General features: G+C 35.5%; 1 protein-coding gene across 21 annotated transcripts in view; it reads left to right on the forward strand.

Moving 5' to 3' along the window:
• Hnf4 (Hepatocyte nuclear factor 4) overlaps positions 1-20,465 on the forward strand; it is a 112,990-nt gene that overhangs the window by 58,250 nt on the left and 34,275 nt on the right. The window contains exons 1-2 of one of the 21 annotated variants that reach the window (XM_067764686.1): positions 10,839-12,340; positions 14,802-15,814. The exons of 13 other annotated variants lie outside the window; for them this stretch is intronic. In XM_067764686.1, coding sequence (XP_067620787.1) covers positions 15,730-15,814 — 85 coding nt within the window. In that variant the 5' untranslated portion in view covers positions 10,839-12,340; positions 14,802-15,729. Of the gene's footprint in view, positions 1-10,838; positions 12,341-13,870; positions 15,815-20,465 lie in introns of those variants that run through there. 7 more of the 21 variants (XM_067764687.1, XM_067764689.1, XM_067764690.1 and 4 more) reach the window with 7 other exon arrangements.

Genomic DNA, 20,465 nt, shown 5'->3' on the forward strand with positions numbered 1-20,465 from the left:
GGGCGGAGCACGCTACCACCACAACACGGCGGCGGCCATACAAGTTTAACAACTAACGAAAAGCTCTCCTTTTTGACTCCTAACGTTGGGTGCACAAGATGTGAGTGTAAGCCTAATAACTTTCCAATAGAACTGGTTGGACTGAAAGCCTTATAGCCTATACTGGGTATCCTGTCAAGGAGCCTCTATATCTTATGTGGCTTAATACATAAAACAGCTGAGTACATTCCTCTCGAGTGCTAGAGAAGTGAAAACAACATATTGACACACTTTGATCATCGTATAATAACGAAACTAAGGGCTTCATTCTGTATTGCGAACGATAGCTCAGACGAACGATTCGCCTCCAAACGATTTCGTCTATGTATCAATGGTATTCTGTATCATTTTCGTTCGGGCTTTACGTTTCTTACTTTATGTCAAACCGGAAGGTGAAGGCAATTGTCAGGTGATATGTTGCTATCGTTTAACATAGTGCAAATATACTAGAGATTCGTCTCTGAGACGAAACGATTTATCGTTCCGTAATAGAGAATCAAGCCCTAATTTTAGATATGCACTGATATAAGTTGGGAGCCAAAACTGTTTGAATCAAAATAAGATTATTTTCTTTTAAAACAAGTACTACCGTCGACAGATGCAAGAATGCCATTATGGAATTGTGATTGAGCCTGAGATTGTATGCATTACTAGAGAGATATAGAGAGTAAGAGAGTAGTGCCGTAATATTGTAAACAATTAGGATTGATGTGCCGCCCACAGTGATGATTAGAACTTGTCTGAACAATTTCTTTCAGTAGAATGTAGAGAGTATTGTTATTGTTTTTGTTGTTATTTCGCACTGCGTAGATCCAGGAGTCAAGTCCATACGATATGTAGTGGTTTAGAATACGTGAAGCACTCATTTGGCATCCGTCACTTCATGGACAGCATGGAGACAAATTGTGAATTTTTTCCTTACCGAGCTATTTTCTAGAGCTTTCTTACTGCACAAGAGCTACCTGTACCTAAATGCCAGGAACTTGTTTATGAATTTGGCTAAACGACGTCTAAACGGTCGCTGTGTTTTAACCTGTTGCGCGGGGAGATGTGCAAATGCGTGTAGAGCTCATCCCGGAATATTTGAAGACCGTTTTGTTTTTAAATGAGTGGAAAACAGCGAGGGTTGTTGTTGGTCACTTGAAGTCACCCGATTAAATCAGGATAGACTCTTCATCTTTTAAGGAGCACCAGTCTTCTCCTATTATCAAATATACTGGCGCGCCTGATTGCGCAACGCTTTCATACTTTCAAAAAATTGCTTGTAATGGCCGTTCGGATAGGTAATATGGGTTTCGGAAAGAACCTTATATTGAAAACGCCTGGGGGTATGTTGAAAGTGTTGGGAGTAGTTTCAGTAAATAGGTGCTTAGGTTATTTACTGTCTTCGACTTCCCTCTCTGGGACACAGTCATTGATATGTGCGAGAAGCACGGATACCTTGAAGTGAATCTTAACAGAAGTAACCTTTTGGGTACAAAAGCTTCACCGTTGGTGTGTATGCGACTGTATCGATACAGACAGATCGCTCAAACTTACGCGTATGCGGACAATCTCCCTCTTATGGTGTTCGGGCAGTCAATGGTGGAATGTGGGCTGCCTCTGTGGGGCACAGTGCATTAAAGCAGTAAGCTGATGGATCCGCATTAAGTACGTAGCTCAGGTCAAATATCTGGCGAAACCATGTGTGAAAAGCTTAGTTTTATCGGTGAAGTGTTTAAGGAAGAAAATACCAAGAGCTGATGGAGCGTTGCATGGAATAATGGAGTCGTCATGCCACCATATGATACGATGCGCTGTCGAAAGCTTGTCGCCTCAAATGAATACTACGGGTACAAAGGACTATTATGATGCGATGTTTGCCTCTGTACATCGCCGTAGGTACGAATACGATGCCAGTTTTGTTTGGTTGTTATAGAATTGATGGACTATACAAACAAAAATCGTCTTGTAGAATAACGCCCACCCTAATGTACGTACATGTTCATCTGAGCTTGTGTAAAATACGTATATGTATATAAATGTGTGTACGCGTGCTATGGAATTTTGTTATTGGCGCACGAGAATGTTTTCTTATTGGTATTAGTGTTATTTTTCTTGTAAAAGGCCGTGGCTGATACAGCGGCCACAAGTCACTGCCAAAGACAACGTGCACTTGGATAGCAAAGTAAATACGGACACCACCTCTCTTTCCTCAATTTCCATTTCATTACGCAGTTTTTGCTTTCTGCATATACATGCTTGGTTACACTCTCACTCTTACTCCTACTAGAAAAAGTACTTAGAAATAGTAGCAGTGCTACACATGCATAGATCCACATTTGTTGTGCTGATTGTTGACTAAGATCGCACAGTGTACATTTTTGAATTGCCAAGGGACAAAAAATATTTAAATATTGAGTAAGATAAGTGGCGTGTAGTCTTTTTTCAACGTCAGCTAGAGTTGCTAGAATATGCACAACTGCGCTTTATCACGGCATAAATGGAGGATCACATCCTGCCATCGAAATTTTTGAAAATATAAGAAAATTTAATTTGAAACCCTAAATATTTTTTTAAAGATTTAAAAACCACAAATAAATAAATTAGTCAAAATATTAATAAATGAAAAATTTTAAGAAATTGAAAAAAAACCCAAATTCCTTTACAGAAAGTTTAAAAAATTTAATTTATAATTTTAAAACATTTAAGATTTCAAAATTAAAAAATGTTTTGGTAAAAAGTTAAATATCATAATCAAAAATTGTTTTACATTTGAGAAAATTTTAAAATATTTCAAAAGAAAAAAATGCAATTGATATTTTTCAAACAAATTTTTAAAATTTAAAATTAAACTTAAAAAAGCCGTCATCCGAAAAAATATAGAATTTTAAGACTTATAAAATGATAAAAAATTCAAGAATAAAAAAATAAACAATTTTTAAAATAAAGAAAAATGTTGGAAAAATTTTGGAAATATTACATAGGGAACAGAATTAAACGTTCTTTAAAGTTTTAATTTCAAATTTAATATTTTAAATATTTTTGTTTAAAATTTCGAAAATATTATTTCAGATTTTTAAAACTTTGATTTTTAATTTAAAATATTATCAATTAAGGAATACGAAAAAATCTGCTTAATAAATTTTTACAAAAACTTAAAAATTACTAAAAAAAACAAACAATATTAATTTATTATATTACAAAAGGAACACATTTGAATTATTTTACGAAAGCTTTACAAAATTTAAGGAAAGACATTGGCAATTTTTTTAGATACTGAAAAATTTTTAAATTTGAAAATATAAAACTTTCAAATTTTTTACTAGTTTTGCAAAAGAAACAGTGGGAAAGATTTTGGAAAATGTGATATTAAAAAAGTTTTCAAATTTGGAAAAAAACTTTCAACATGTTTGCTTATATTGCAAAATGAACATCAGAAAGAAGTTATTTTACCCAGAATTTATGTGTTCTGAAAATTATTATTTTTGTGTTAAATTTCTTCATCCAGAAAATTTGAAGTAAAAAACGATTTGAAATAAAAAACAAAACACTATCAAGTTGAAGAAAAAAATTGTAAAAACGTTACTAAAAATAATCCAGAATTGAATTTAATTAAAGATTTTGAAAATGTTTACAATAAAAATTTTGAAAAAAAATTTATAGAAGCACAGAAAAAAAATAAAAATTTAAACTACCCTAATTAATTAACAATTATACGAAGTTCAGAACAGTTTTAAAATTAATTTGAAATAACCCAGCCAGCATTTTTTGAAAATTTTGATCAAAAAATATTCAAATATCATACCCCCAGATGATTAAAAACGTTCAAATTTAAAAGCATTTTCTGTTCGAAAATTAACGTATCGTCGGGAGAAAAATGTACCATAAATGTGATTATTCTTGAATACTCATTTATGTTTCATATTTCGAAACGCTTTTTGTTCATATCTGATATCATTGTAAAATTGGGCTTTAATTGTTTTAAACTAATATTTGAATGCTTTTCACGGTCATTTTCTGATCATATTCGTGAACATATTTCAATCATTTTGGTTGAGATTTTTGAATCATTTTTGAATGCGATTATCATGCATTTATTCTTCATATCTCATACAAAATAAGATACTACATGCTAATCTTATTTCATAAGGGGGAAGAAAGCATGCGGAAGTGAGCTATTTGAACCAAAGGTAATGTGCAAACAAACTAGAACAATATACACCTGCGACTACAACATCCAGCATCAGCTATGATTGTCAACATCTTAAAATACGATATGGTACGGGATGTTGAAGCCATATCCAGGTACATATGTCAAGAGAGTTTCACTTACCTGGGGTTCAAATAGTTCACAACTTTTGTATTGTCCAAATATTTATGTATTTTCTGGGAAGCCGAAGGTGGAGAAATGGTTGGGGAAATCTTCGGGCAAGAGCAGCATTTGCATTACGTTGTCTTGAAGAATGTCTTGATAATAAAAATTTTATATACATATTTTTTCTGAACTTCATGAATCATGATTGAAAACATATGTGTATGTGAAAAAAATAAGATTTTCAATGAGAAGTAAAATTTTAACAAGTGTAAAATTCATTATTCAGTCAACAAATATATTCATAAAAGATTCAGAAAGCTGAATGAAAAATGATTAAAAATTTTGATCACCTAAAGTAAACACATTTGATTCAAATATGATTCCAAAATTTGATTGAAAAACTATATTCAGTTTTTGATCATCAAAAGTATTCATATTTGATTATTCCTTTTGTTCAGTTGTATGATAACTCATTATTTAGTCAGAAAGAGTAATCAAATTGTATTGAAATGTAGGGAAATTCAAAATTTAATCACCTAAATGCTGAGTGGGAAAAATCAAAAAATTGTCAAATTGAAAAAAAAATCATTAGAAATCTTTTTTTAACATTACAAAAAAATTATAAATTGAAAAATTTCAATTTCACTTAACTCCTTAAATAAAAATTTAAACACCTAAAAAATCCAAGAAAATGTTAGTTTCAATTACTCAAAATAATAAAAAAAATTCACAAAATTTAAGAAGAACTCAAAAATTGTGTATGCAATGCACATTTAACTAAATGTTTTGCAAAATATTTTTTAAACATAAAGTTTACTTTACAATTTGAAAAATTAACACAGCTTAAAATTTTTAGAACAATTAAAAATGTTGAACACATTTGAAAACCCTATAGATGGATATCCCCAAATAATTAGAATTTCAGAATAAGTATAAATTTTAAATATAACATTTGAAATGAAAATAAAAAAATTTCAAAATGATAAATTTTAATTTAAGGCTTAGAAAACTTTTACTATAAAAATTTTGGTAGAAATGTAAAGCCTCTAAAAACCTTACCTTAATAATCGAATAAGTTAAAGCAACTTAAAGTTTTAAAAATAATAAAAGTTTACAAAGAAAACTTAAAAAATCTTTTTACTAACGTAGCCGAAATAATTAAGATTACAAAAAATTAAAAAAGGTTTAACTCATTACAAAAACGCATTAGGAAATGGATTACCTAGCTTAATTAAATTTAGATATTAATTTAAAACTTTAATAGTTTTTATTTTTTAATTTTATTTGTTTAATAAAATAAATATTTTAAAGTTTTCAGTTATACAAATATGACCGCGCATTAAAAAAAATTATTGATGATTTCGCATTAAGTAGACATTGTTCAAAATAAAAAAAATTTTAAGTTAAACGGTTTTATTGAAAACAATACTTACATTAAGTAGTAATAATACTAAAAGATAGAAAATAATTAGGTAGGTTCTAGGTACTAGTCATCACACTCCTCATCAATCTAGGGCGTTGATCAGACAATTAAATAAAATCGTTGGACGCGTCAAATTTCGATTGATAGTCATAAGTAAGACCAACTGAACTGTTGTCGTCAAAACCAGGCCTTATCGTTCGATCACGATGGCAACCCCCGCGCGCACAATAATATTTCTTCTGTTGCTACAATCTGTTCGTTCGTACATTTTTTGCACTTGCTTGTGCATACATACATACATATCCGGCAACTTGACATTTCAATTCGGAACAAAAGAGAGAAGGAAGAAACTAAAAATTCTTAAAGCGCTCCCGCTATTTTTTATATACTTTATTAAATACTTTATTAATGTGTTGAATTGATAAATAAAGTTATAGCTGCTATTAAACATCAAATATTTCTCCTTCTTTGCCCGTAACAAATCTTTAAAAAATTTTAGTGTTTTGCTTTGATTAATTACTTGGAATCGCGATCATTTTTCAGCACTTGCACGTGCCAATAAAGGCTCTTGCATAAACCGGCGACAGTGGCTACGGAATGTTTCGCGTGCAATGCTACTGATCACTACTACGCTGCGCTTTGCTCAACATTCAAAGACTTGCCAGTAAATGAAAGGTGGTCTATGGTAAGAAGGGAAAAGCATGTTATCGCTGCTTGAAGACTCACCACAAAGGCTGTTTCTCGAAGAAGGGTTGTGGTACGAACGGTTGCACACAAAAACATCATCCACTTCTGCATAGTGGCGGCAATGAAAATGCAATTAAGGCAGAAAACGACCAGGCCATTGTAAGCACACATCGTGCCGATAACAACAGCAGACAGTTCTTTCGTATAATGCCAGTGAAGCTGCATGCGGCAGGTAAGACAATCGAAGTGTTCGCGTTCCTAGACGAAGGATCGTCTGTGACACTCATCGATGAGTCAACATTCAAAAGGCTCGGCATGAACGGCGTACCAGCACCAATATGTCTACAGTGGACGAATGAAACTACGCGCAGCGAAAGCACATCGGTGCGGGCGTCAATACAAATATCCACAACAGACTGCTTTGGTTAAATAACGTACATACAATAAAAAAATCTAGCTCTACCGAAACAATCGATGAACGCAAGCGAGCTGCGTCGCGCATACCCTGCGTCGGGACATACCTTTACCATCTTACGATGATGTTCAACCAATGTTGCTTATAGGAGCCGACAATTGCTGTACCTCGAAAAATACGCGAAGGTCGTTGTCACGAGCCAATCGCATCTAAGTGTTGGTTAGGGTGGAGCATCCAAGGCGCTTCGACCGCAGCAACATATGTAACCATGCATCATTGTGAATGCAAATGGCAAGAATTACACGACGTCGTTAAAGAAAGCTTCAGCTTGGACGCCGTGAAACAACAAAATATAATGTCAAGCGACGACAAACGAGCTATTGAGATGCTGGACCAAACGTGCGCTAAAGTAAATGGGCATTTCGAAGTCGGCCTGTTATGGCGCTACGAGGACTACAGCCTGCCCGAGAGCTACAACAACGCACTTTAGCGTCTCAACTGTTTAAAGGCTAAAATTAAACGCGAGCCGTCACTGTACGAAAAAACCGATAACCAAATCTACAATTTAATACAAAAAAAATTACGCGTTTCAACTCTCGGAGGCCGACATGGCTATCAACAATAAGCACGTCTGGTATCTAGCGATTTTCATAGCAACAAATCCGAACAAGCCTAATAAAATTAGACTAGTGTGGGATGCGGCAGCGAAGTCGCATGGTACGTCATTGAATGATCATTTACTCACGGGACCAGATCTGCTACAACCTCTTATCGAAATTCTACTGAGGTTCAGAGTGGGGAAGGTGGCAATATCAGCCAACATCGCTGAAATGTTCCATAGGATAAATATTCGCGAAGAGGACATGCACGCACAACGCTTTTTGTGGTTCGACCAAATCAGCGGGCAAACAAGCGCATATGTCATGAGAGCTATGACATTCGGCATAAACTGCGGTCCATGCATTGCTCACTACGTCCGAAACAAAAATGCCGAAGAGAAACGTCAGAGGTATCCCAGAGCATACGAGGCAATCCGAAACGCACACTATGTTGATGATTACATAGATAGCACCGAAAACGAAGAAGCCGCATTTGCGGTGGCAGACGAAGTTCACACTGTTCATCGCGCTGGTGGATTTGACCTTTGAATATTGACCCAGCAGAACAAGTCCCAGTACAATTGAGAGGCCGAAAAGGTTCTGGGTATGTATTGGGACCCGTATAACGACATTTTTAAGTATATTTTCAGGTTCGCACGGCAGCGTAGATATGTCTTAGCGGAGCAGGCCGTTCCAACAAAATGTGAGGTTTTGCAGGTCCTCATATCCATCTTCGACCCGTTGGGGCTGGTCGCGTGTTACACAGTAGGTCTGAAAATACTTTTACAGCGCATGTGGCGAGTTAATATTGGCTGGGACGACGAGCTCTCTGAGGAGCTTGCCGAAGGTTGACGACATTGGAAGCGTACGATGCCTTTAATACAAGCAGTCGAAATTCCGAGGTGCTACTCACAACAATTTGATGATGTGGCGCGTGTAGAATTGCATACGTTCGTTGATGCAAGCGAGTACGCTTACGCAGCGGCTTGCTACTTAAGTGTAGCGCAAGAAGATGTGGTCGATCTTTCGTTAGTGGCTGCGAAAAGCAAGGTCGCCCCTCTAAAACATCTTTCCATTCCTCGTGTGGAATTGCAAGCTGCGTTAATCGGCTTACGCTTGTCTCAACGTATTATCAATGTGCGCAAACTCAACATACAAAACGTCACATATTGGTCAGATTCGAGGACGGTTTTACAATGGTTGAAGATGGACCCACGCAAATTTCAACAATTCGTTATGCATCGTATCGGCGAGATACTTGAAAACTCAGACGTCAGGCAGTGGCGATGGGTCGCTACGAAATTTAATGTGGCAGACGCAGCAACCAAAGTCCAGTGTCAATTACACAGTGGTTGCACGGTCCCGATTTTCTACGGAAGGCGAGCTTTGAATGGCCCGAATTCGAGTGCACCATCACTGATGACGTCAATATGAGCGAGTTGCGGAAACATGTATATGCAGTAAACAAAGTTCCATCTATACCGATAAACGTTAAATATTTTTCCGACTGGCGCAGGCTTTATAGGGCCGTCGCCACATTTATCTTATACATTGCCAAGCTAAGAGCTGCTGTACACAGCTACATCAAGCCGAACACAATTACGCCAGAGATGATCCAGGGCGCAGAAAATCTTCTCATTAAGCAATTGCAGCTTGAATCATTCTCACCTGAGATCAGTGCATTATGTGCTAAGCAACCACTAAGCAAACGAAGTCGATTGTCTGGGCTAAACGCTTACCTGGACAATAATGGAGTAATGCGCATACAAGGAAGAGCCAATTCCATCGATTTCCATATGGATGCTATAGTAATGCCGCGAGAGAGTCATAACATTCCTCATCGTACGAGCTTATCACGAAAATTGTCACCATATGTCTAACGAAACGGTTATTAATAACATCATATCTTCATACTATATACCCCGTTTGCGCGTGTTGTACAAAGCGGTACGCCAATCATGTCAAAAATGCAAGATTTACGCAGCAGTACCTATACCACCACAAATGGCGCCTATACCCACTGCGAGACTGGCCAGCTTCTCGTGAACGTTGGCAGACACAAGGAGAAGAGGTGGGTCGTACTTTTTACGTGCTTGACACTTCGTGCGGTACATTTTGAGATAGCTTACAGTTTAGATACTAGCTCATGCATCATGAGTATACGTAATTTTATGGCAAGGCGCGGCACTCCGTTGGAAATATATTCCGACAATGGCACGAACTTTAGAGCAACGGAAAGGCTTGTTCGTGACCAAATTATCAAAATCAATTTCGACGAAATTACTATTAATACGATCGCATCAAGTGGCACTTTAACCCGCCAAGCGCCCCACATATTGGAGGTGCATGGGAACGCCTCCTTCGATCAGCGAAAACCACGTTACGAAGCGTCTGTCCAGCTTACTCATTCAACGACGAAAGTTTCGTTGCGCTTTGATGGAAGCTGAATTCATCATTAATTCTCGGCCGCTCACCTTTGTAAGCCTCGATTCGACTGATGACATTGCCCTGACCCCAAATCATACAAGCCTGCTTGTATTGATGGCATGAACATAAGGCAGCGGTGGCGTCTAGTGCAACTATTCGGAGATCGTTTTTGGCAACGGTGGGTGAAGGAATATACACCTGTACTTACAAGACGTGTTAAATGGTTTAAGAAATGCACGCCGTTGGCGGTGGACGACATCGTAATCGTGGTAGATTAAAACCTGCCGAGAAATATGTGGGCCAAAGGTAGAATAGTGAAGACAGTGGTGGCGAAAGACGGTCAAGTAAGAAGAGTAAGCATAAAGACGAGCCTAGGAGTGATGGAAAGACCAGCGACGAAGGTGGCTAAACTGGATGTCGGCACTGAATATGGTGGTAAATAATCCGTAGGTAATTTACGAAGGGGGGGATGTTGCCGTCAAAACCAGGCTTTATCGTTCGATGGCGATGGCAACCCCCGCGCGCACAATAATATATCTTATGTTGCTACAATCTGTTCGTTCGTACATTTTTTGCACTTGCTTGTGCATACATACATACATATCCGACAACTTGACATTTCAATTCGGAACAAAAGAGAGAAGGAAGAAACTAAAATTTTTTAAAGAGCTCCCTCTATTTTTTATATACTTTATTAAATACTTTGTTAATGTGTTGAATTGATAAATAAAGTTATAGCTGCTATTAAACATCAAATATTTCTCCTTCTTTGCCCGTAACATGAACCTTAATCAGGTTATGCTACGCCTCACATTTTTAGAAATTTCACGCGCCCACGCTTTTATTTAATTGCCTGATCAACGCCCTAGATTGATGAGGAGTGTGATGACTAGTACCTAGGACCTATCTAATTATTTTCTATCTTTTAGTATTATTACTACTTAATGTAAGTATTGTTTTCAATACCACCCTTTAATTTAAAAAATTGTGTTTAATTATTTTATTTTCTATCTTTTAGTATTATTACTACTTAATGTAAGTATTGCTTTCAATAAAACCGTTTAACTTAAACATTTTTTTTATTTATTTTATTATACTGAAACTTAACTAGCAAAATTGAACTTATGTGCTCCAAAGCATTTTGACGTCTCTTCTAACGGGACTAGAATTTTTATACTGAAATTTCACTAGCAAAATTTGAATTTATGTGCTCCAAAGTATTTTGATGTCACTTCTACCGGACTGCATATAATATTAGTTCAAAGAGCCAAAGCGGACAGAAAAGTACGAGTTTTTTGAATATCTCAATTTTTGCGACACCTAGCGTGAATTTTTTTTTACTAAAGCGGTTTCTATTTCTGTGTCAAATGTGTGTAAATCGGACCACAAATACGATTTTTGTGAATATCTCGATCCATGCGCCACCTAGCGGCAATTTTTTTTCATAGGTCGCTTTCTATTCTTGTATGTATTATGTGTTCCAAATACGAGCGAAATCGGACGACAAATACATTTTTGTGAATATCTCGATCCTTCCGCCCCTAACGGTGATTTTTTTCATAGGTCGCTTTCTATTCTTGTATGTATTATGTGTTTCAAATACGAGCGTAATCGGACCACAAATACGTTTTTTGTGAATATCTCGATCCTTGCGCCACCTAGCGGCGATTTTTTTCTTATTATTGCATTGTCATCGGGTTCTAAACTATATTCCTAGTTTCAAGCTTGTAGCTTATCGGGAGGTAACTTAAATTTTAATAACAAAATTCGCGTTGGCCGTGCAGCCTGTCAAGTCAACCTAAATAAAACCGTTTAATAATAAAAAACATACAAGAATTTGTGGTAGAAAAACTACGTCAAATTTAAACAATTTAGTAGCAAATTCTTATTTTAAAATTTTAAAAGCAAAATAAAACTATTTTAATTGCAATCAAGAATTTTAATAAATGAAAAGCTTAATACCATACACTGTGCACTTCTTCTACATAGAACAGCAGCGTTTAGCCGGCCGGCCTCAGCTCGGACAATGACGATCAATTTTTTTTTAGCGTCAATATTTGCCACAACGAATAAGCGCACGTTTGGAACAACCAATATATAAGTGATTATAATTATGTATGTATGTGTGTTTCAGTTTCAGTATACATATGTGTGTACATATGACACTCGTAATCACAGTTTTCCTTAACAATTTCGCTAAGACTATCATTAGCATTACTAAAACGTTTTAGTCTGAGTATAGAACATTATTGCTTTAGTCGGGTTTTATTTGTGCGTTGCGGTGTTGTGCTCACACACATGCTCGTAGTATGTTTTAGGCCCACCTTAGCTAGCTAAGAACGTACAACGCTTGAACAGTGCTGATTAGTCGACTACTACAATTGTTTGATAACTGTTGACATACCGATTTTGATCGTCCAAGAAGATTGCTGTTGGTGATCGTGATAAATAAAGTGAGAACTAATAACATGAATGGATATTATCCTGATAAAGAGTGATAGTTAGAATTTATAATACACTCATATACATATATGTATATGTAAACGGAAACGCGAACATTTCAAGTGCATCCCTGCAGCATTTTGTTAAGTGCGTATGCGAGTGTGCGCCAAAGAAAATTGTTGGACTTTTTAATCAAATGACATAATTAGCGCAGTATTCTCAGTTTATTACTATTACTCTTTTATTGAATTTTTTTTTTTTTTTGAGTGCATTGAAACTCATTAGAGGAGTTCAGGACTTTGTGCAAATGGTCTAGTAGCATCATTGTATTTGAAAAATGGTGTAGTATTTTTACGCAAAACGCCAAAAAATTATACGGCTGTGTATTTCTTACATCATGGCAAATATGCTGGATCAAAAACCATAAGGGAGTTCAGGATTTTGTGCAAATGGCCTAGCATCATTACATTTACAAACTGGTGTAATATTTTTACACAAAGCGCCAAAAAATTATACGGCTATGCATTTGCTACGTCATGGCAAATACGCAACCTCAAAAACCGTAGTTTATTTTTTCAATTTTGAATATCAAATGAACAACCGTCAAAATAAAACAAAATATGCAAAGAAAAAATTTAAAACGAAAAAAAGTTGTTCACGATCGATGGCTTTAAAATATTTAGGTGCCCTTTAAACACGATTTCGCTAACGCAAACCCTTTTTATGAGACGAATCGATATAAATTTCAAAGGAGCAAGTAAAAAATAAATTTTAAATTTATGCTTCGAAAATAAAACAAAAAAATCTTTTTTAAAACAAACAAAAGTTAGAGCATTGAAACGCGAAAGAGAAGTATTGGATATATCAATTTACTTAAATTTAAAAAAAAATTTTTTCACAGACTTTCAAAAATTTTAGATATTAAAACAAACAATTAAAAAATTTTAATTTAAAAATTGGTGAAGTTGAAAAAGAAATAGTACTTGATTAGTTAACTATGTACAACATCTAAAATTTAAATATTAACTTTAAGTAAAAAAAAATTTAAAAACTGAAAAATTTTAAAATCAAATATTTTATGTCTTTTTTTATAAATCAAAACTTAATAATTTTAGAACGACATAAGAAAACAACATTTTACCCACTAATTAAGTTGCGGGTTCTATGCTAAAATCAAAAACAAAAAAAAAATAAATTTTGAAATTTTAAAAATTTAAGTAAATTTAAAAAAATCCAATATTATTATCGGTATTTAATTAGCGAGATATGCTCATATTGCTTTATACAATTGTTTTTGTAATTTGTCTCTAATATCAATAATAAAAAATTAATTTTAGTTACATTTGAGAACTAAAAAAGAACCCATTATATCAACTATTTTTACTTAAACGTGTGTGTTAAAAATTTAGCAGGTTCAAAAACAGCTAAAATTTTGAAATATAAAAAAGAAATCAAGCTAAGAACGTGTTTATAAAAGACTGGATACATTCTATAAAAAAGGTTTGAGAAAATTTTAAAGTTTTGAGAGAAAGTTTAAATTAAAAAAAAATATAAAATTTTCAAATTTAAATAAGTTCTAATTGAACATAATTTTAAAATACTTAAAATATTTATAGGAAAAATCAAATTTTGGAAAAATATTTAAGATTTTAGAAAAAAAATTTTAGATTTTGAAAAAATATTTAAGATTTTAAAAAAATTCTTATCAAAAAGTTAAAAGCTTAAAGAAATACTTAAAAAATAATAAGAGTAAATAAATTACTTTACTTAAATGTTTTAAAATACTCAAAAAAATTTTGTTTAAAAAGCAACAATAATAAATCTTTGACAACACTGCGTGAACGTAACCAGCGATGCAAAATTTAAAAATTCAAATAAAATAAAAAAATGTATTTTATATATATTTGAAAACCTTAAAAATAAAAAAAAAAATTAAATATCAATTCGACTTAAAAGTTGTAAAATGTTAAAATTCTACAATTTCAAAACCAGCTGAAACTGTAAAATATTACAAAATTCAAACTAAGAAAATGTTCTGAGGGGCTTCGTTTATTCTAAAAAAAATAAAATTGAGAAAAACTTTAAGTTTTGAAAACAATTTTGAAAAAAATTAAAATCTTGAAGCAAAAAATTTTAAATTTTAAGAATTGAAATATATTCTAATTGAACCCAATTTCATAAAACCTAAAATATTTATAAGAAGCATCAACTATTGGAAATATATCTAAGATTTTAAAAAAATATTTAAGATTTTGAAAAATTTTGTGTTAAAAAAAGTAAAAAATTAAAAAAAAAAATTTTAAGTAAAAGCAATGTCCTAGTAATGTAGTAGTTTGTAACCTTTGCAAAATTTTTCTCTAATATCAATAACAAAACCATGGCATAAAGCAATATGAGCAAGTCTCGCTAATTACATACATAAATTATACTACTTAAACGTTGAAAAAACTCAAAACGATTTTCTTTGAACAGCAACAACTATAAATACAACTGTTTGAAAATACAAAAAATAATAAAAAAAATGTATAAAAAATAAATTTAGTATTTTAGGATAGAAATAAATTTTAATTGAACATAATTTTGAAAGACTTGAGTTTTGAAAACAAAATTGAAATTTTAAAGAAACGTTAAAATTTGAAAAAATATTTAAAATTTAGAAAAAAATACACAAAAAAACTATTAAAAGATAAATATAAATAGCAATAAATAAATCACTTCACTTAAAAATTGAAAAAAAAAAAAAAAATTTTTAAAAATTTGCTTGGAAAGCAACAATAATAAATACTTTACAACACTGCGTGCAGATAACGCATGTGCGGCAGCGCTTTCAAGACTCGCACACGCAAAAATCATTAAGGTGCGATTTTATTTATTTATTATTATTTTTTTTTTTTGTACAAGGGAGTCTATACAAGAATCGCATCAAATTTAAAAAACGCCAATAGCATGCGATGTAATGTGTATACATAAATATACATATATATATAAATACTATAGCTATGTATATATGTATATACTCACAAACTTAAACTTATCTACTTACTTATCTACTTAATAGCCAGTCTCCAAGTCAAAAGTGACTGTCAAGGGGAAAAAAATATTGTATTTTAATTTTTAGTAAATATTAAATATTTGTGTTTACTTCACGAGTGAGCTGTGTATGTTGCAAAAAGTAAAAAGAAAACGTCGACAAAAACAAAAACAAGCATATGTAAAACATACAAATTTTTAAACAACAACAAAAAAAATTTTTTAAATATCGTCATAGATTTATCGTAAGATTTGCTAGCTTTTCACGCCTGCAACGCATATTTGCATGAGTTTTTTTTAACATTTTTCTGACGTGTGGCGTGTTCCTTGCAATAAAAAACTGAATGCATTAAATTAAAAGAAAGGAAATATGCTTAAAATGAAGACGGAAGTGTTAACGAATAACAGCTTTGAGGATTCCTACATATTTGAGGATAATTTGATGCGTATTATTGGTGAGTAAAAACAACAAAGAGAATAAGATTATAATTTAACCTAGTACTAACCTCTAACCTTTTGTCAAATATTAACCCGCTAGCCGTCATGCGAACTTTGTTGCCGCCGACGGTTTTTCGACAGTTAATTTTGTTAATACCATATAAAATCCAAACAAAGTTTTGAAGTTTATAAATATTTAAAAATTCGCTAAGAGCTATATGAGATCCACGTGGTATCACAATGGGACTGGTGCTCGCACTCTAACCTAACCAAACCTACGTCCTATGCTCACTGAAACTATTCCTTAGTCTAGTTTTCACGTGAAAGCTATTTCTAAACAGACAATGCGCTGTTGTTGGCAACTTAGAAAGTACTGCATATCCCGATTTTAAACTTTGATTGTCCAATATGGTCACCAGTAACAACAAAGCTGCGAACCCATCCGAACAAAGCGCTCCAAAAATACGCAGATTGGAGAGACATTCCAAGACGCACATGCACGAGGTTTCTAGCAAAGCTAAGATGCTCGGAGCTTAAGTACACAACGCTAATTTCTTATGAAGCCGTTGATAAATATAAATATGAGGGCTAGATATCTCCGCAAGAGAAACTCACTAAGACAACTTAATGGTCTGTTATAATACCCCATAAAATAGCGCCGTTTATGTTAGGTAAGGTCGAACTGGCCAGTCCGTGTGGACCTCACATAAACTGAATAAGTCCACAGTGTTTCCAGCCGCCCCTTTGGCATATACCAGAAGTTCAAGGACCTATGCTACCTGCTTCTAGATCTGGTAGCTGTGCCATTTCTTATAGCTGGAGAAATCAACTGAATACGGCCACGCGACGATATAAATTGGAACGCAAAGGGGACGTTTCAACGGCGGAGGGTGCTTGTACACTTCCCTGGGCAGAACATAGAATATACTTCGTGGAGCAACGGGAGTAGGTTTTGGACTGTGGTAGGTGCATTACAATCTACACAGAAGGCTAGAAAATTGAAAAGGGGTGGGAGCTGTACTTGGCTCAAAGCATCTGTAGGCAAAACAGTCGTACCGAATTACTGCCTCATCTCATTGTAATCCATGCCGAGGTCTTTGCCACAGTAAGAACACCCAAACTGCTCCTGGGCAGCACTTTACTGGGTCCCTGCGCACAGCGATATTAAAGGGAATAAATTTCCACCTTAGTTTCCGAAATGAAGTATAACATACGGGCACCGGACTTCCTGTGAACCAAGAGGGATGATTGCCATTTCTAAAGGTCCTTTTGACCTATTTCATCGATGATGGGCTATACAAAAAAGCTTCCTCTGCAAAAGCTGTCAGGAAGAGAAGGAAGGTGTCCGTGACTGCATACAAGGCGACTCAGATTTCTGCCCGCACCGTGTTTCGACAGTCTGGCAGAGGTTGGGTAGGTGGATCTTTCGCTCCTACTTAAGTTCATTACAGAAAGCATGTAGTTCGTTGAGGACTACTAAGAAGGAAATTGGTTGGACGAATGTTCTTGTTGTTGTAGCACAAATTGTCGTCAATGTCCCCTAATGGGAATGCGAGGAAACTTGCGGTTTTAATAGAGTTGGCCCGAAGAGATATGTGTGTAGAGGCGTTGGTTTCCCATTGCAATTGAAAAGATGGTTGGTGTCATGTGGGTACATACAATGAGTATGTAGTGGTGGATTCTGGAGAAATAACAGCTTAGCCTATTATAGTATCTAGGTCAAAGTTGAGCTAGATTGACACGCGTCTCCCTAGGGAGATGGCTCAAAATGCAAGGTAACAGTATTTTGCATTTGTTGGCATAGCAATTTGTCCACTTTTTGTGGATGTCTCTGTGATCTTCTTTGTGTTCCTTTTCTTCATACGGCTGACTCCTGAGTGCCGAATTTCTTCATAATGCTTACGGAGACGACTCCTTAAATTCAAGGGTGCTGGGCCTCTTCAATCAGATGTCTGTTGGAATGCCCAGGTGTCTGGGTGTTCAACATAAACTGTTTCTTCAGCATTTCATTGCTCTCCTTTTTTGCGAGTATTTTAACCTCACTGTGTAGATGATGCTCTGCCGACATAAGAAGCCTGCAGTTTCCTCCAGTGTGTTTTTTTAGGTTCGACGGCACTTATGGAGACTAGTAGCATACTAGCCGGTGGCAAATGGCTTTATAAATGGCTATGAGCTTTTCATTGTTTGTGCACTCAGCGAGAGGTTTTTTCTACGGCTTTGTACTTAAGTTGCGATTGTGGTTGTATACTCGCCAAAATATAGGTCCTAATCAAACGTGACATCCAGTATATTTGTTTCTAGTACAGTCGTTGGCGTAATACGTGATCCGACGTGAATGTCCAATATTGTAGACATTTTCCATGTCCACGTTGGACGAATGTGTCGCCACCCATCTCTCACTGAGGGCATTAACGATATACAAAAATATTGTAACGAATTTAGTGAAATTCCGCTTATTTGCAACCTTCTGCTAACGTTCGTATCGCTAAACTGTTGAATAAATAACTCCAATATTCAATAATGGAAACTGGTCTTTATTAGACTACTTTGAAAAACACTTATACTTCTCAACTGATAGCGTGCTTAAATCAAACTGATTGCTGCTTACTCGGCTTTCGCTCCTTTTATACTCTCTGCTTCTCGTTTGCATACTTCTAGGCAGTTCTTCTTCTAGAATTTACTACTTAGTTACCAGCTATAATCTACAGATGCACGTTTATAGCCTCTCGCATAGCCATATGCGCGTGTATATGTGAGTAATACTTCCACCGATGAATGCATACTTTTGTGAGTATCTCAGATATGGGCATGTGAATTTGTAGTTTATAGTCTCTCGCATAGCCATATGCGTGTGTATATGTGACAACTACTTTGCTGATGATTGCATACTTTTGTGAGTATCTCTGCGCTGCTTAGTATCGACTTAGAGATGATAGTATCCCTTAGTGTTGCTAATATTCGTCACACTGCCCTCCACCTAAGTCTGATCGTCCCGATCCGACAAATCTCTCGATCTAAACGCCGCCAGGCTTTCCAAATAAACCACTTTCATTTTGGTTCGTGTTTTGACAATGGTTTGTATGCGGTAAACTACATCATTGATCCGTTTTACAACTTTGTATGGGCCTTCCCAATTACACTGCAATTTCTAGGACAAACCATTTTCCGTTGTGGGTTGAATAACAGCACCAAATCACCTTCCCGAAAACCTTCCGATTTAATTGCCTTATCGTACCTGGCTTTCATCTTGTCACTCATAATCTTCGTTCGTTGCCTTACAAGATCGTGTATTTCTCTCATCTCTTCTTCCAAGACACCAGTGAATTTCTTGGTATTTCTCTCTGCATCGGCATCTATCCCAAACATCAGATCAGCTGGCAGTCGAAGGCCATTGCCGAAAATTACCTTTGCGGGAGTTTGGCCCGTTGTCTCATGCACTGCCGATCGGTAAGCCATCAAGAATAATTATATGTGTGTATCCCATAGCGATGACGAGATGGCGAGTACCGAAGAAGATTTAATGATGAGCTGTACGAGCTATACGCAGACATCAACATAGTCCATCGAATTAAAACGCAGCGGCTGCGCTGGCTAGGCCATGTTATGCGAATGAAAGATAATGCTCCGACCAAGACAGTGTTTCTATCGGAACCCACCTATGGAAGCAGAGGTAGAGGGCGGCCCCCACTCCGTTGGAAGAATTTTAAACTTTTCCACTGTGCCCAATACGACTTCGCAATGGGACTCTCTGCTGACATCTCCTCTCTGTTTGGTCTTTCGTTTCGTTCGAGCCCTTACATAACATGTGACAGATCTGTATCTTCAAGCTGACACTTCCTTAGTTGTTCCTTGTCCCATTCATCCGTACATGTTATAGTCATTAGCCGGACATCTATAATGTCTTCTTTAGCCTCGGCCTTTGAGCAAAGATTGCATTCCAAACTACATGGTCATCGTGACATTGCATCAGCATTTCCATGGGTACTACCTTTTCGATGCTCAATGGAAAAGGCATAGCTTTGTAGTCGCTCGATCCACCGTGTCAATTGTCCTTCTGGATTACGGAACTGCAAGAGTCATTTCAACGCTGCGTGATCTGTCCTGACGCGGAATCGCTGACCGTAGAGGTTTTTGTAAAAATGTTTAATGCACTCTACCAATGCCAACAGCTCCCTCCGTGTAACGCAATAGTTCCTCTCTGGTTTTCCAATTGATCGGCTGTAATATGCAACTATCTTCTCCTGTCCATCGACCAGTTGTGATGAAACGCCTCCTATAGCATATCCACTCGCATCTGTATCTAGAATAAATGTTGCTCCTGGAATCGGATATGCCAACATTGGGACAGTGCACAAACGCTCTTTCTATGTTTGGAAAGCCACTTCTTGCTCCTTCTTAATTTCGGTAATATGTGCACAGCCCAAGGAAACTTCTCAATTCATGTAGGTTCTGTGGTCTTGGCCAATCCTTTACAGCCTCTATCTTTTCGTTCGCAGTGCAGATGCCTTCTGTCGTTACCTTGTGACTCAAATAATTTACTTCCTTTTTAAACAGCGCACACATTTTGGGACTTAGTTTCAGACCAGCGCCAGCTATTCTCTGGAAAATTTCCTCCAAGTTTTTAAGATGTTCATCAAAGTTCTTGCCCAATAAGATGATGTCGTCCAG

The sequence above is a fragment of the Eurosta solidaginis genome, chromosome 2, assembly GCF_040869045.1.
Source record: "Eurosta solidaginis isolate ZX-2024a chromosome 2, ASM4086904v1, whole genome shotgun sequence".
In the NCBI taxonomy this organism is placed as follows: Eukaryota; Metazoa; Arthropoda; class Insecta; order Diptera; family Tephritidae; genus Eurosta; species Eurosta solidaginis.